This window comes from Phyllobates terribilis, unplaced genomic scaffold, assembly GCF_046119375.1.
Source record: "Phyllobates terribilis strain yellow unplaced genomic scaffold, ASM4611937v1 Scaffold_11__3_contigs__length_659146591, whole genome shotgun sequence".
In the NCBI taxonomy this organism is placed as follows: domain Eukaryota; kingdom Metazoa; phylum Chordata; class Amphibia; order Anura; family Dendrobatidae; genus Phyllobates; species Phyllobates terribilis.
The window spans coordinates 550928495-550946771 of record NW_027362771.1 but is presented as its reverse complement, the minus strand read 5'-3'; the positions used below and the strand labels follow the sequence as shown (position 1 = coordinate 550946771).

At 48.3% G+C, this 18277-nt stretch overlaps 1 protein-coding gene across 2 annotated transcripts in view; it reads right to left on the bottom strand.

The window, feature by feature from the left end:
* Positions 1–3713: 3713 nt before the first annotated feature.
* Positions 3714–18277, bottom strand: part of GFRA2 (GDNF family receptor alpha 2) — a 94026-nt gene continuing 79462 nt past the window's right edge. The window contains exons 5-9 of one of the 2 annotated variants that reach the window (XM_073654057.1): positions 14247–14356; positions 14011–14151; positions 13322–13497; positions 7060–7107; positions 3714–4456 (exon numbers count right to left, since the gene is read on the bottom strand). In XM_073654057.1, coding sequence (XP_073510158.1) covers positions 4334–4456; positions 7060–7107; positions 13322–13497; positions 14011–14151; positions 14247–14356 — 598 coding nt within the window. In that variant the 3' untranslated portion in view covers positions 3714–4333. The remainder of the gene's footprint in view (positions 4457–7059; positions 7108–13321; positions 13498–14010; positions 14152–14246; positions 14357–18277) is intronic. The other variant, XM_073654058.1, reaches the window with a different exon arrangement.

The window sequence follows — 18277 nt, the reverse complement described above, 5'->3', positions numbered from 1 at the left end:
CTATGTGGGGCCATTATACTGTATGGGGGACTATGTGGGGCCATTATACTGCATGGATGACTATGTGGGGCCCATTATACTGTATGGATGACTATGTGGGGCCCATTATTCTGTATGGAGGACCCATTATACAGTATGGATCGCTGTGTGGGGCCCATTATACTGTAAGGAGGATTATGTGGGACCAATTATACTGTATGGAGCACTAGGTGGGGCCATTATACTATATGGAGCTCTATTTGGGGCCTATTATACTGTATGGAGGACTATGTGGGGCCCATTATTCTGTATGGAGTATTATATGGGGCCTATTATACTGTATGGAGCACTATGTGGGGCCCATTATACTGTATGGAGAGCTATTTGAGGCTATTATACTGTATGGAGGACTATGTGAGGACATTATATTGTATGGAGGACTATGTGAGGCCATTATACTGCATGGAGGACTATGTGTGGCCCATTATACTGTATGGAGCACTATGTAGAGACCATTATACTGTATGGAGCACTATGTGGAGCCCATTACACTGTATGGAGGACTATGTGGGGCCATTATACTGTATGGAGGACTATGTGAGGCCATTATACTATATAGAGCACTATGTGAGGCCCATTATACTTTATGGAGCACTATGTGGGGCCAGTATACTGTATTGAGGACTATATGGGGCCCATTATACTGTATGGAGGGCTATGTGGGGTCCATTATACTGTATGGAGGACTATGTGGAGCCCATTATACAGTATGGAGGACTATGTGGGGCCCATTATACTGCACAGGACTATGTGTGGCCCATTATACTGTATGGAGAACTATTTGGGGCCATTATACTGTATGGAGTATTATGTGGGGCCATTATACTTTATGGAGGACTATGAGGGGCCCATTATACTGTATAGAGGACTATGTGGGGCCCATTATTCTGTATGGAGGACTATGTGAGGCCATTATTCTGTATGGAGGACTATGTGGGGCCCATTATTCTGTATAGAGGACTATGTGGGGCCATTATACTGTATGGAGCACTATGTGGGGCCCATTATACTGTATGGAACACTATGTGGGGCCCATTATACTGTATGGAGGACTATGTGGTGACATTATTCTATTTGGATCACTATATGGGGCCCATTATTTTGTATGGAGGACTATGTGGGGCCATTATACATGTATGGAGGACTATGTGGGGTCCATTATTCTGTATGGAGCACTATGTGGGGCCTATTATATTGTAAGGAGGATTATGTGGGGCCAATTATACTGCATGGAGGACTATGTGGGGCCATTATACTGTATGGAGGACTATGTGGGGCCCATTATTCTGTATGGAGCACTATGTGGGGCCAATTATACTGTATGGGGGACTATGTGGGGCCATTATACTGCATGGATGACTATGTGGGGCCCATTATACTGTATGGAGGACTATGTGGGGCCCATTAATCTGTATGGAGGACCCATTATACTGTATGGATCGCTGTGTGGGGCCCATTATACTGTAAGGAGGATTATGTGGGGCCCATTATTCTGTATGGAGAACTATTTGAGGCTATTATACTGTATGGAGGACTATGTGAGGACATTATACTGTATGGAGGACTATGTGAGGCCATTATACTGCATGGAGGACTATGTGTGGCCCATTATACTGTATGGAGCTCTATGTAGAGACCATTATACTGTATGGAGCACTATGTGGAGCCCATTACACTGTATGGAGCACTATGTGGGGCCATTATACTATATAGAGCACTATGTGAGGCCCATTATACTTTATGGAGCACTATGTGGGGCCAGTATACTGTATGGAGGACTATATGGGGCCCATTATACTGTATAGAGGGCTATGTGGGGTCCATTATACTGTATGGAGGACTATGTGGAGCCCATTATACTGTATGGAGGACTATGTGGGGCCCATTATACTGTATGGAGGACTATGTGGGGCCCATTATACTGTATGGAGGACTGTGTGGGGCCCATTATACTCTATGGAGGACTATGTGGGGCCCATTATACTGTATGGAGGACTGTGTGGGGCCCATTATTCTGTATGGAGGACTATGTGGGGCCCATTATACTGTATGGAGGACTGTGTGGGGCCCATTATTCTGCATGGAGGACTATGGGGGACCCATTGTACTGTATGGAGGACTATGTGGGGCCCATTATACTGTATGGAGGACTATGTGGGGCCCATTATACTGTATGGAGGACTATGTGGGGCCCATTATACTATATGGAGGACTATGTGGGGCCCATTATACTGTATGGAGGACTGTGTCGGGCCCATTATACTCTATGGAGGACTATGTGGGGCCCATTATACTGTATGGAGGACTATGTAGGGCCATTATTCTGTATAGAGGCCTATGTGGGCCCATTATACTGTATGGAGGACTATGTGGTGCCATTATACTGTATGGAGGACTATGTAGGGCCATTATTCTGTATAGAGGCCTATGTGGGCCCATTATACTGTATGGAGGACTATGTGGGGCCCATTATACTGTATGGAGGGCTATGTGGGGCCCATTACACTGTATGGAGGACTATGGGGGCCATTATACTGTATGGAGGACTATGTGAGGCCATTATACTGTATGGAGGACTATGTGGGGCCCATTATACTGTATGGAGGGCTATGTGGGGTCCATTATACTGTATGGAGGACTATGTGGGGCCCATTATACTGTATGGAGGGCTATGTGGGGTCCATTATACTGTATGGAGGACTATGTGGGGCCCATTATACTGTATGGAGGACTATGTGGGGCCCATTATACTGTATGGAGGACTGTGTGGGGCCCTTTATACTCTATGGAGGGCTGCGTGGGGATCACAGTTGGGGAATCACACTGTGATGAGGTCGCCATACTTTGCCAAGGGGAGTTGGGAGTACAGTAGTGTCATCATACCGTGCATGTGGAGGATACTATGGATGAATTCACTGTGGGGGTATCATACTGTGTTTGGGGGGCACTTTTCTTGGCATCATACTTTATCATCTGTATTATTCAAGGTTTTTTATCCTTCGTTATTACATATATAAATTAGGCCATAAGCTTTCCACTGCTCTTATGTAACATATTATATTATTCCAGTATTCCCCATTTGTGATTGTTTATTTTATTCTAAATCTATTAATTAAAATATACTTTGTTCTTTGGACAACTCCTTTAAGTTTGTTTCTATACGAAAAGGTTATTCGTTATATTTGATAAGGAAAAATTTCATTAATTGTAAACTTTTTTTTTAATAAATACCAACTTTGTCCAAGTTTTTAATTTTGGCCCTGTGTGTATTTGAGTTTGACATCCCTGGACTAGACTGTCATAACGACCTCACTGACTGATTCTCAGTTAACTCATTCTGCTGCCAGCAATAGACAGTGCATCGCAGAGGCTAAAGAAAGCAAACGATGCTACATTTTTAACAATTGTTTTTAGCCCAAAACACATGGAATAAAAAAAAATTGTCCTTAACGGTGGGATATGTTGGCAATTCTGCCCATAGAGGCTGCATGGCTTACTTGCTGATAAGTCAAGGTCCCCCTATCAACTGCAACGCTCAGTGCCGTTAATGACATCTGAAGATAAGTGTCTCTCTGCAGTCTCTTTCCGTCTCTCCGCCACCCTTTTCCCCCGCCTCATCCCTCGGAGACGTCTAACCATTTCTTTTTCTAGCTCAATAATAAAATGAATGAGACTTTGGGGTCAATACATTTTAATTCGTTAAATGAAGAAAAATGCAGAATTGCAGAAGGAAGTATAAAGATATTTATATACAGGGAGCTGGAGCGACAGATCTCCCTGCTGCTAACTCATCACCTGTCAGCTTCGCCGTGCAGGCGGCTTTATTTCACTTCCTTGCAGGTTTCCTCCTTTCTATTCCACGTCTTCGCTTTTGTCTGGCTTTTGGTCAGTACAAGTCAATACGGTTGTAATATTTCTCCCCCTCTCCAGGTTGACAGAAAAATCTGCTGGGTAGAAGTCTTTGTGATGGATTCATCCCTATCGGAATTCGCAGAGCATCGCTCCTCTGTGAGTCTGCAGGTCGTCCTCTCTCCGCTTTATCTCGCCCTAATTTTATTCTATCTATACATATATTTACTCACGTAGTTGTGTCTAACCCACCAATAATTTACGGATCTAGAGGCGGCTGTAATGTCCGAGTGCCCGGCGGGTGACTGTACACGGTCAATTGCTGTATCGGTCCGGCACCACTTTTTTTATCCGGTGGTCACGAGTTTGCTGGCCGGCACCGCTTTCTAAAGGTTCGTTATGTACAAGCTTTCTGTCCGTGTCATCCTTGTGCCAGAGGCCTCTCTCAGAATAGGATGGCGAGGTACAGAGCAACGAGGGTGGACATCATGCTGGCGTGGTGTGGAGACATCCCGGAGCGGTCGTCTTCTATCCGTAAGTCAGGGGTAAGCTCTGAATTGAGTTGCGACTGCAAAAAAAAAAACAAATGGGTGACATATGAAGGTGTGGCGTTATAGAGAACACGTGCGACGAGGATTAACCCGCTTTGGCCTCTAGCGCCGCGAGGTGACACAACAACTCAACACAATTAGGAACGTGACAGAACAGCGAATGTAATCAGGAAATGACAAGGACGCAGCAGCATGTCCAAGATCCATAAATACATTATACGGATGGCTGCGGTGGTTATCCTTGTGGGGCCCCCTACATTGCATGAGGAGCACGGCTAACAAGGAGTTAAAATGCCCATAGACTATAAAGCTATTTTTTCAGGTTTCCTCGATGCACATGCACGCTTGGATTGACCAAGTGTGCATGTGTTTTCTACAGGGAGAGGAGAGATAGCTGCTGTCCGATATCTCAACCTTCTTTGAGAACCAAAGGATCAGGTCTTTAAATTTAACATGACCGATCCTCCTTTCTCTAAGGTTCAGGGGCCTAACTATAATAGGTGCAGGGGTTGCAATCGCACTTGGAACCTAAGGAGCCCAAACGGTCCCTTTGGTCCATATTGGATTAATATTATTACAGAACCATGATAGTTGAGGTCCTTGTTGGAGATTTTGCATCATGGCCAATGAGCTTCAAGTTACACCACTGCTGGTCCTTGTTGGAGATTTTGCATCAGGGCCCATGAGCTTCTTGTTACATCACTGCTGATGTCGTCTGTCAAGGAAGAGTAAGGAGGCCCCATACACAGATGAATAAGTTCAGACCTGCTTAAAGGCAAATGTGCTCAGCAGATATGTGCCAGTCAGGGTAGAGGCCTACCCTAGACATCCGTCCACCACAAAGATCCATTATAAAAAATCGTATTCTGCACGGTATACATTTTTTTGCAATGGCCCTCAATATAGGAAAGAGCCATCTTCTGCATTCCTATGCTGTAAAATAAACAGTATACAGATGTATAACGGCCATAAGGAGGCCAAAAGTGTGTTCTTCTGTCCTCCTTTTGGCTGTTATACATCTGTATATTGTTTATTTTACAGCATAAGGAGGACAGAAGACCACACTTTTGGCCTCCATCTGGTGAATGATGGCCTAGGACAGTGTTACAGTATACATCAGGAAAAGCTCTCAAAATATAGTTTGGACTCAGAGCACAGATGCAGGTTGCACCTAACCTGTCAATACTGGAGGGTTCGGCCATATCTGCACTAACGATTAAAGATGGGAGAGGAGGCCCATCCCATGATTGACCTGGGTGGTCATGTACATTATACTAAAAATATGAGTTCAGAAAAATTAGGCTGAGATCATGTGATAAAAATCATTGATTGGCTGCAGTGGTCACATGTTCCTGGAATGGAGCAACATTGTGCAGCAGGAAGTAGAGGCCAGCGAGGGACCAAGCAATGTCAGAATGAGAGAGGCAGAGATTGGAGAAGACCGGGAGTGATAGACAGAGGTGAGCTGAATATTTTTTTAACTAATCTGAGCAAAAAAATGTACTTTAGAGAGGACCTGCCACTTGCCCAAATTATGTCATTATTTAACCTTTTGTAAATGCCGCTGTTCTCCTGAATCTGGTGTTGTTTTTCTTTAGTTCCTGTGCCTCTCCATTCCTGAGATATGACTCTCTTTTATCTGTATATAAATTTAGTCTTATTAGCCAAGTGGGTGGATCGATTCGCAGGACACTGGTCCAGTGGCTACGTCAGAAGTCTGTGGCTGACGGTAGCCTTTCAAACAGCCTCCTACCTGCCGGCAATATCTGTAGACACACATGCATGGCATCACACTGGGCCCAATGATTAGAAGAGGTGCCGGAGATATGAACAGGTAGGAGGAGGTTTAAGAGGCTCTTTCCAGTGGCCACCGACTATCCTAAACTCTTCTCTATGGGAGTCTTCTTGGGGACCATGTCCAGCTTCCTGATAAGACTAGATTTATATATAGGGATGAAGGGACAATATTTCAGGAATGGTGAAGTACAGGAATAAAAGTAAAGGAGCAATGGTGGGAAGAGTTGACAAAAACACTAAAAGGAAGAATAGACTAGATAGCATAAAAGATGATAAGAGTTCATACGAGAGAAGGGGAGACAGAATTAGTATGCAGAGCTTTTTATAATTATGTAATAGGAGGCTTCTCTACTACAAATGTGGTGGGAATGCCCAAAGGACAAGCCTCTAGGGAGGACATTTTTGGAATTATCTCAGTAAGTAACAGAAGTGATAATACCAAAACCAAAAACGATTGCCCATTGAGGTCAGATGGATGGTAGCTAGAAGTTATGGCCATCCAAAATACAGATGAGGGAAGATGATAGTGAGTGAGTTTCTGGACCAGAGATCTCCAATCTTTGGCTTTCCACATGTAAAAGAATTAAACTTCCCCCATGCCTGGAAAGGCCATTGCTTTAGAGGAAGCTAGGCATTGTTGGTTCACAAAAAACGGAGAGCTAAAGGCTGGAGAGAATTTGTGGACCAGAAATCTGACAACCTTATAGATCATTTAATGATAAGAATAGTCAGCATGATCATAAGTCATGGAATAACGTTAAAGAACGCGAGACAAAAGAAGAGACAACTGGATCAGAAGTTGGTAAAGAAGAAGACATAATACCTCAGAAACACAGATCCTGATGTGGGGAGAACTGTCATTCTTCTTATCCTGCAATAAGTAATAACACATCAGATCACGCACTGATATCAAGTATTAGAGCTACAAATTTACAGCCAACCCAACTGTTATCTATAATACAATGGATCATCTGAATCCAGTGTGACAGTCCCAAATTTGGGGAGGTGTCCTGTGGTTTTAAGAAGTAGGAGCTATGTCCCAACTCTTTCTGTAGCACCCCGAGGGCTCGGCTGCTACAGGGGTATTGCACCTCAGTCCAGAGGTGTGATATTCCACTCCCGGGTAAGGATGGAGTGTGGACCGGGGCTCAGTAGGCTGCATGCACCACACACACCCCATTTCCGAGGAACAGACCAACGGTGCTCCCACTAGACAGAGTGCAGGCACGACAGCTTCTGTTCCTGGCTGCAGTGGGGAGGGGGAGGAAAACCCAGTGGTGTAGGAGCAGATAGGGGTGGGTTTCTGGGCATAGATAGGAGCCCATTGGTTGCTAGTCACCTGGGCTCACACATAGAAGGAGGTATATAAGGTGGGCACCATCTTAGATCAGTGGTCAGTTCAGAGAGGAGCTCAGCCAGAGAGGGCTGACAGGGAGCTGTGGCTCAGTCTGGGCCCAGCTCCAGAGCCAGGCCTGGAGTAGAGGCCTGAGACAGCAGAGAGGGAGAGAAGAGAAGGAACAGCAAGGAGAGTAAGAAAGGAACTGAAACAGAGGAGAAAGGAGGCGAGGAACACAGAGAAAGGCCCAGAGACACGAAGGCAGAAGGAACCCCATATTCTCAGAGGAGATACTGGGTGAAGGGTTGGCAGAGCAGGGTACCGGAACCCGAATTGGTGGAGGCGACTAATCCTCAGCCAAAACCGGAGGTTGTCACCACATCTTGGTGCGACCCCTCACTACATCCACCAGAAAGGCATACAGCATAGGGTCAGGGAAACCGGAGAGAGGTTTCACCAACAGAAGGCCCGAGGAAGCTGGACAAAGGTGGGTCACTGGTGAGGACGGCCAGTAGAAAGGAAGAGAGGGGAGCTCTGAACCGCACTCTGGAATTGCCTGGGAGTTGACCGAGTCCCTCACCTGGTGGACGCAGCACGGCTCGGGCGGTCACTGCTGGCCGAAGTGATCTGAACAACAACAGTGAGTAAAGCTTTGGAAACTGCACCTCCCGTCTCTGTGATTCCTTGCCGCTCCTGCACCATTAGCACTGGGACCCTCGCACCATCACTCCCATCATTATCCACACTAGCTGCCCTGAGGCAATACTTCTCCCGTGGGGAGTTATCCCACACTCGGCTGCGCAAACAACATCAGCCTCAGCGGTCGGTAGCGCAGCGGCGGTCCCCACTGACCGCAATCCACGGGTGGCGTAGTCGGACATTTGCTATTACATTAAGACTGCCACTGGTTTGACCACCCTGGGCACGGACCGGGTCACCGCCACGGAGAACTACAACCCCCAGCGATCCGGCTCCGGGTATTCCCCCTGCACAGCAGCAGCAGCACAGGCCCAGGTGGCGCGTCAGCTTTGGCGTAGTCGGCAGGATCATTACCAACCCGCCACAAGCGGGTATTGCGTGCCTGAAGAAAACTGCACATGTACCTTAAAAGGAAGTCTCCCGCCATTTCCAGAAGTTTCCCGCCGTCCGGAGTCGTTTCCCGCCATCCGGAGCTGATTCCCGCCATCAGACGCCATTTTGGACCATTTCCCGCCATCTTCATCAGTTTTTCCCGCCCTGGCAGAGTGGACGCCATTATGTGCGCACCAAAAGACAGCAGGAAGCCGCCTCCCAACGTGGGCCAGGTCCCAGAATGGCGCCAAAGGAGGAGCCCGCCCCCACCAGCAATGAATGCAGCAGTGGGGATGTCCATCAACGTGGGGGGGCTGCCCCTCGAAGGTGATTGTCAGCTGATGCCCCCAAGACCAACCCCCATGGGGGCGGATAGGAAAGAAAACTGAGGGGCTGGGTGCGGCCTGGATCAGTCTGGACCTGCTGCACCCGGAGATGGAGGGAGCAGAAAACCCCACCAGCACCCTGGCCCGCAGCCTGCTGCTAGCTGAACCACCCTGCAGCCTGACGGAACTGCTGGCCCAGCTGCCTAGAGACCCGGACCGTGCGCGCGCAGCGCTGGAAGATCTGAACAGGAGAATGGTCCGGGCGCAGCGGGATGTGTTTGCCGGGTGGAGAGAGGAGATGGCCCAGCAGCATGGAGGTGACCAGCAGAGGACTCCGCCGGGACCGGGCAACGCGCTGACTGCTGGGCGCGGAGAAGAGGGACCAGCAGCTGCAGATGACGCCGCGGAGGAGGCCACGGAGACTGAGGCAAGTAATGGGGACGCCACCACCCCAAGCCCGGGGAACACCAGCCTGCCCTCACTCTCCGTTGCGGGACCCGAAGCCCCGGGGACCGTACCTGACACCACGCCTCCACCGCCACCAGCTAGGCCTCAGGCAGCAAGCACCATCGTCACGCCCCGCCCCGCGCTGTGCCCTCTGAACCCTGGCGCCGTACAGCGTGAAACGTCACAAGCCAGGACGCAAGGCCCAGCACACCCGGGCGCCGGTGCCTCACCAGCGCCCCCTACCTTGGCGGAGCCACCCCCGGGCACGACCGACAAGCGACCGCCGGCCTGGTCGCAAGGCCGAGTGCCCCCGGGCGCTGCCACCCGTCCGAAGCCCATAGTGCCATCCTTGGGCGCGGACCTGTATGCCCAACATACCAGCCCGGACGGGCTACCCTTTGAATGGCCGCCGGAGTTCGCCAACCCCCGTCTCCGGAAAGAGCGACCCTTGAGTGAGCCTCTGATCCCGGCCCCGGAGCTCGCCAACATCGCTCCACCCCTGCCGGAGGATGCCCAGTTTGCATGGGACCCCACTGGAGAACCTCATGGACTTCACCCAGGAGACCCTGGCGGAAGAAGTCCAGCGCCTGGAGTGCTGCCGTCAGCAGCTAGCCACCTATGAAAGAGAGCGGCGGCAGAGGCGCATCAGGGAGCAGCGACTCCAGGCCAGGAGCGCGGAGCAAAAGAGGAGGGCCCGACAAGACACCCACGCCATCCGCGGACCCAGAGCAACCGGGACCGTAGTCAAGTTCCAGCTGGAGCATGGCTGGGGCTTCATCAGAGACCCGGAGGCTGACACCGACATCTTCGTCACGAGAAGGGACGTTGAAAGCCACCTGCCAGAGGGACATCACGGACGTGACCTGTACCCCAGCGACGTGGTCACCTACACCCGGCACAAGGGCGCAAAGGGACTGTATGCTCTCCATGTCCACCGTCTCACGGAGGAGGAGCTGCGGTACCGCCCAGACATGGACTACCCTGAGGATCCGGACGGGTCTGAAGAGTACAAGGAAGAAGCATCAGGAGGACACCGTTACCAGTAAACGGTAAAATGGAACTGTATATAGTTACCCGTCAGGGTACAAGAACTGTTGCTGATTGAAGTGTGGTCCCCGTTGGGACTAGTGTGGAGTTATTAAAGGGACTGTTACCTGTGTGCCCCTAATCCCTAACCAGGCTGAGGACTGTGAGCAGCCACTCCCTTATCCCCACTGGCCGAGGACTGAGAGCGGCCATCCTGTAAATAGTTGCGCTTCTTAAAGCGCCCCCTACTGGTTTTATACAAAAACCGCAACGTCTACCTCAGGATTAAATAGACTGTTGCACCTTTTCCTGGTCGCAAGTTGCACAGCGGCCAGAACTCAAGAATGTTCTACTTGAAAAAGTTTTATATTGAAAAGTTTTATATGCTGCTAGAATAATAATACAAATGTTTTATGTGATGTTTTATATGCTAAAAGAGTTCCAGTGGCATTAGCAAGATGTTTTATGAAAAGGAGTACCAGTAACGTTAAAAAGAGAAGAATACCTCCCATAAAGGGATGAGTGAAAAGTTATTGTCTTATATACGAATGCATTCTAAAAACTTGTATGTTTAAATTGTCTTTGCTCTTTTCCAGCCCGAGGACGTGCTGTGATTTACCAGGGGGGAATGTAGCACCCCGAGGGCTCGGCTGCTACAGGGGTATTGCACCTCAGTCCAGAGGTGTGATATTCCACTCCCGGGTAAGGATGGAGTGTGGACCGGGGCTCAGTAGGCTGCATGCACCACACACACCCCATTTCCGAGGAACAGACCAACGGTGCTCCCACTAGACAGAGTGCAGGCACGACAGCTTCTGTTCCTGGCTGGAGTGGGGAGGGGGAGGAAAACCCAGTGGTGTAGGAGCAGATAGGGGTGGGTTTCTGGGCATAGATAGGAGCCCATTGGTTGCTAGTCACCTGGGCTCACACATAGAAGGAGGTATATAAGGTGGGCACCATCTTAGATCAGTGGTCAGTTCAGAGAGGAGCTCAGCCAGAGAGGGCTGACAGGGAGCTGTGGCTCAGTCTGGGCCCAGCTCCAGAGCCAGGCCTGGAGTAGAGGCCTGAGACAGCAGAGAGGGAGAGAAGAGAAGGAACAGCAAGGAGAGTAAGAAAGGAACTGAAACAGAGGAGAAAGGAGGCGAGGAACACAGAGAAAGGCCCAGAGACACGAAGGCAGAAGGAACCCCATATTCCCAGAGGAGATACTGGGTGAAGGGTTGGCAGAGCAGGGTACCGGAACCCGAATTGGTGGAGGCGACTAATCCTCAGCCAAAACCGGAGGTTGTCACCACATCTTGGTGCGACCCCTCACTACATCCACCAGAAAGGCATACCGCATAGGGTCAGGGAAACCGGAGAGAGGTTTCACCAACAGAAGGCCCGAGGAAGCTGGACAAAGGTGGGTCACTGGTGAGAACGGCCAGTAGAAAGGAAGAGAGGGGAGCTCTGAACCGCACTCTGGAATTGCCTGGGAGTTGACCGAGTCCCTCACCTGGTGGACGCAGCACGGCTCGGGCGGTCACTGCTGGCCGAAGTGATCTGAACAACAACAGTGAGTAAAGCTTTGGAAACTGCACCTCCCGTCTCTGTGATTCCTTGCCGCTCCTGCACCATTAGCACTGGGACCCTCGCACCATCACTCCCATCATTATCCACACTAGCTGCCCTGAGGCAATACTTCTCCCGTGGGGAGTTATCCCATACTCGGCTGCGCAAACAACATCAGCCTCAGCGGTCGGCAGCGCAGCGGCGGTCCCCACTGACCGCAATCCACGGGTGGCGTAGTCGGACATTTGCTATTACATTAAGACTGCCACTGGTTTGACCACCCTGGGCAATGACCGGGTCACCGCCACGGAGAACTACAACCCCCAGCGATCCGGCTCCGGGTATTCCCCCTGCACAGCAGCAGCAGCACAGGCCCAGGGGGCGCGTCATTTCTATGTCCCAAGAATGTAACCCCTACTTCTGCTTAGTACACAGATACAGTTTAATAAAATGGTGGAGCAGGGAACCATCAGATCCTTGCTCCACCGCTCAATCTATGTAGATACTGAAGAACCTTCAGGTCATGTGACATTCTCCATTCATGTGACTGGGCAGCAAAGACCACCTCATACAGAGAAGCAGGACACACATGCAAGCGGGATACTTGTAGGGCAGATCATATTGTGCATGGGGGTGGATTGTAAGGACATCATACTGTGGGGGACTGTGAGAGCATTATACTGTGTTGGAGGGCTGTGGGAGGGTTATTATGCGGGCTGTGATGGCATCATACAGTCTAGTGGTCAATGAAGCAGCTTTATACCATTATGTGGGGGCTATACGAGCGTTATACTGTTTGGGGATGCTGTGGGGGCATCACACTGTGTAGGGGCGATTGTGTGGGCAGGGTATGAGGGTATTCTAATGTGGAGGCAGTGGGCATCATACTGTCTGAGGGTGCTTTTAGAGAAATATACTGTGTGGGGGCTGTGATGGCATCATATTGTGTGGGGGCATCATAGTGTGGGTTGGGGCATCATAATGTGGGGGCAGTGGGCATCATAATGTATGGGGAGCTGTGGGGCATAATAATACATGTAGAGGTCCCCATACCTTGTGCCGGAGACGGTGGGCACTATATTGTGTGTGAGGGAATCTACTGCCGGGACATCATACTGTGTTTGGGGTGAATCAATGGGCATCATATAGTTTGTATGGTGGGCAGTGTGGGGGCCATGAAAGTGATGTCATACTGTGAAAAGGGCCACTAATGGGCCTCACTAGAAGAAACATTTCTGCGTCCCTCTGTATGTGTCCCTCTTTCCTAACTTTCAAAGTTAGGAGATATGTGGGATCAACTACCATATGTCACAGGTTTTGGCTCTTACCTGGATTGAATCACAGATGTCTGGGTTTATCTCATACTGTGTGTTACTATCGCTCTGGTTATCTGGGAGAACGTGTCTCTTCTCAGTCCGAGGAGAAATGGTAGTGAGGGCAGGACGAGGGGTGTTCTGCTTGTGCACAATATCTGTACCATTCCCAAAGGCATAGATGGCATTTCCTAGAGATATAATGTGAAATGTTAGTATTTATCTCTATCTATCTAGTAAATATCCACACTGAGTTATCAGACCCCTACTATCCACTTGAGATATCTCCTTTGTATCATCCGTTTCCCGACAGTAAATTAATCATCTACAAAAGAGCAAATCTAGAGACAATGCATTCACAAACACATTTTATCGGACCACGCTCTTTCATGCATTTCTAATGCTGGTGCATATACAAGATTGAATTATCATGAGGGTCAATGTTACTTCGATCAATCGCAATCCATCTGAGACATGCATTTAAAAATGTTTGTGTATCCGAGCCTTGCATGTAAGGAGGGCATGATACGGTGTGCTGATTACACCGGTGTTTTATCTAATGGATATTCTGCACTTAAAGGAGAAATCAGTAAAGAATTAATGATGGTCTGAGATCCCTCACGTATCTATAACATATCACAAGATTTTGATTGTTTGGTCTGGCAGGTAAAATAAGTATCTGCTCTTTCCGTATCCCCACTCACGTAGGCAGCGGTTCTGTGTAAACTCTTTCAAGTACAGTTCACACATAGATTCCTGATCACCACTTCCACTACAAGAGCACCAAGGTCCTATGGAAACTGAATGTGGATCCGAGTCTAGGAAGTTCAGAGCTACATCATATCCTAAGAGAAAAATACAAAGGCAACCAATAATGGATTACGGAAATTGGTAATGCCCACTGAAGCAAGAGCAAGAAGCCAGAAAGCCAGAAACTCACCAATGAGCCCGGCATATGCCCCGAGACAGGCTGCATAGTTATCTCGTACACAGCCGCTCACAGACTGAGGAGAACTCTGACAGTTAGTAACAAAATCCGCCAATCTGGACCTAGATGTGATAAAAAGACAATATAATGATTCATAATATACACTATGGAAATTATAAAATGTTAAAAGCCTAATGTGGATTTCTTTGTCCTGCGAGGATCCACATATTAAATATTGTACTGATGGGAGAAGAAACACGAAGAGGAGGGATGAGACAGATGGGGTCATACTTTCTATCACACCTCCTGATGAAGCCTAGTGTTGGTGAAACATGCATCAAGGTTATAGACGACCTCTAAGGCTTTCTGTTTTACACTCTTAACCCTTTGATTATTGCTATATCTATTTACTGCTTTGGCTTCCTGTGTGGGTGTCATCTATAATTCCCTGTGTTTGGATATATTATGCATTTGATATATCTACTATCTAATATGAGGCAAACACTTTTATTGAAGCCATATGGATATAACTTTTAACATGACCTGTATTGATAGGGGGCGGGGATGTTTTTGTCTCTGTAATTGGAGGCTTTTTTATGTGCCCTATTATATTACCTGTTTCCTTTCTCCTATGTATGTCTTTTTAGTCCTTTTAGTCTGGTTTCTCCTATATTATAGACTATGTCTTCTAGCATTTTTGATTTATTTTTTTGTAATTGTGGAATTACTTAATAATTTTATTATCTATTTAAATTTGTTGTTTCATACCTCGATTTTTGTGTCTATTATTTGTAATATTTGGCCATTATAAAAAAAGAATGAAACCTACCTATGTACGTAAACTAAAAAAAGAAAAGCTGGCAAGATCTTGAGATGTCAGGAGTCGGGACCCATCTTGGAAGCTCAACTTCCAATTTTGTTTTGACACTAGAGGAAACGTCCTATCCACTCTGTTTATTGGTGATGTGTACGAAGGGGGCTGACGGACTTGCTCATTGGAATAGCAAAGCCAGTTCCCACCATCAGAGTTAGCCATGGCATAGAAGGAGGCTAGTTTAGCTATTAAAATGAGCCAGAAGACCTACCCACTTTATAGACTTCATTGGCATAGGAGAGGTTGAAGGAGGCTCTTTTGCGTATCAAAAGTTGAACAAAACCAAAGAAATGAGCCGGAACATATGTTGGTATAAGTATAATGTGTAGGTGCTAATTCACACTGTGACCATTTTTATCCTAAGGTTCTGTTTGTTTAAAATGGTCACAGTGTGAATTTGCACCTACACATTACACTTATACCTACATATGTTCCGGCTCATTTCTTTGGTTTTGTTTTATTTTTTTGTACTTTGTATAAACCTGGGGTGTGGCTCCCCTTTTTGGGCTGGGCATTTTGTTTATATAGCTTCCCATGGGCAGGTGTCTGAACAGTCGGGCGTAGCTCTAGCTCAGCTCCATCTATTTTGAGGTCTAATACTAGAGATAGTGCCATCCTGATTGGGTACACCTTGTTGTGGTGGGATGGCTTTTATACTTTTTTGATCAAAATAGTGTTAACTGAGTACCCTATGTTATTTACTTGTACTATTACTATTTATTTACTTAAAACAGGGTGTTTGCTCATTTTGTTTTTATTTATTATTTTACGCACTTAGGCTGTGTTCACACGATGCGTATTTCATGCGTTTCCGCGGCGTTTTTGCAGTTGCGTAAACGCCGCGGAAACGCATGAAAAACGCATGGTAGAAGGGAAGCAATGTTCCCCAATGGAAATCCGCATGTGCTGTGCCCATGATGCGGATTTTTCCGCAGCGTTAACGCTGCGGTCAAAAATCCGCAGCATGTCAATTAATTTTGCGGAAACGCGGCGATTTCGCCGCCATTGACTTGCATTAGAACGCGCCAATTCCGCAAGACAGCATTTGTACTTGCGTAATTGGTGCGTTCTAATGTGCGGATGGTACCCGGGTGTGGAGGAGAGGAGAGTCTCATCCACACCCAGGTATCATTAAAAAAGCTGTAAAAAGAAGAATAAAATAAAAAATAAATGTATTCTTACCTTCTGTCGGCCCGCGCAGCGCTCCCGCTTGGTTCCCGGCACTTGCAGTGAGTTGTAGGACCTGCGGTGACGTCAGAGTCATGTGACGGGTCACGTGACGCTGACGTCGGCAGGTCTTTCAATTCAAAGTTGCCGGCAGCCGGGAGAACGGAGTGAGCAGGACAGCGCGGGCCATCGGAGGTAAGTATATACACTCTCTCGGTTCACACTGTATAAATCCATGCTGTTTGCATGGATTTATATAGTGTGACCTAGTTATCAAGCACTTTCCAGGTGATGCTAACATCGCCTGGAAAGCGCTTGTCAATCTGCATGCGGAAACGCATGTGAATCTGCATGTGGATCCGCATGTATTCTGCAGGAAAAACGCATGCACAATCTGCATGCGTTTTTTCTGCCAGGGAGATGCAGAAATGATGCAGAAATTTTCTGCTTCATTTCTGCATCGTGTGCACATACCCTTACAGTACAGACCAAAAGTTTGGACACACCTTCTCATTTAAAGATTTTTCTGTATTTTCATGACTATGGAAATTGTACATTCACACTGAAGGCATCAAAACTATGAATTAACACATGTGGAATTATATACTTAACAAAAAAGTGTGAAACAACTGAAAATATGTCTTATATTCTAGGTTCTTCAAAGTAGCCACCTTTTGCTTTGATGACTGCTTTGCACACTCTTGGCATTCTCTTGATGAGCTTCAAGAGGTAGTCACCGGAAATGGTCTTCCAACAATCTTGAAGGAGTTCCCAGAGATGTTTAGCACTTGTTGGCCCTTTTGCCTTCACTCTGCGGTCCAGCTCACCCCAAACCATCTCGATTGGGTTCAGGTCTGGTGACTGTGGAGGCCAGGTCATCTGGCGTAGCACCCCATCACTCTCCTTCTTGGTCAAATAGCCCTTACACAGCCTGGAGGTGTGTTTGGGGTCATTGTGATGCATCCCCAGGGCAATGGGGTACTCGGCAGCCGGGCCTATGGATGCTGGGGGGGAAATATGTCACAGTGGCTGACCTGGTGCATGGCCCAGGGCGGTCAACAAAAAGGGGATAGTTTATATGGGATTTGTAGTTTGATTGTGACGCCACCTATGGTTTCTGATAATTTGTACCAGCGCTGCTGCAGACCTCTGAGGCAGTTGATAGGCAGCTAGGATGGAACAGCTCCCCACAGGTGGAGCGGGCCTCAGGGCAGTGTAGAGTGTGATGGTGGGTGGTGATGCTGGGGCTTGTAGTGCAGTCGGGATGGCGCAGCAGGAGTAACTGACAGAGACAGGGGATTCGCTTCAATACCTTTACTGGTGCGGATGTCAGGTACGGTCCAGGGTACTCGGTAGGAAGGGTGCACTTCAGGACTTCTCCCCAGTGAGCGGGTATAAGGTCTCCTGGTCCATGTCTGCCTCTCTGTATGCTCCTGGCCAGCCTGCAACTGGGCCTAGCTTCTGTGTCGTGCTGTTCCTTCACCTGTCGCTTGGTAGTAGGACCTTCGCTGGCAACCACTATCCCTGGGCGTCGGGGCCTTTGTGGTTCCTGGTCCTGTAATGGGTTTAGCTTCAGGTCGGCCAGGGACTTGTAGTCCTCCTGTAATGCCGGTGATCCCTACTGGGTATAAAGGACCCTGTAGGCGCGGACCCGGTGTCCGGTTTGTATACTCGGGGGTGAGCCTATAATGCTCCTCTGCACCCTCAACTCCTCTCTCCTCTCCTCTTTTCCTTCGGCCACACTCGGGGCCCTCAATACGGCAGCAGACGTGCTGCGTTTTTGCTGCTCTCAGTGTCAGCATGCTCTCCTCAGACTAACTGAACTTCTGACTCCTTCCACTGCCTGGCTCCACCCTCCATATATATATATCCCTATCCGGGCTCCCTCTGGTGGTATGAGGTGGAAGGGTGGAGGTGTTTGTATGTAATGAGGGCCTCTTGTGGAGAAGTCCGTCCATGCAACCTTTTGGGTCCTGTGGTACCTGTGAACAGCAGGGTGCCA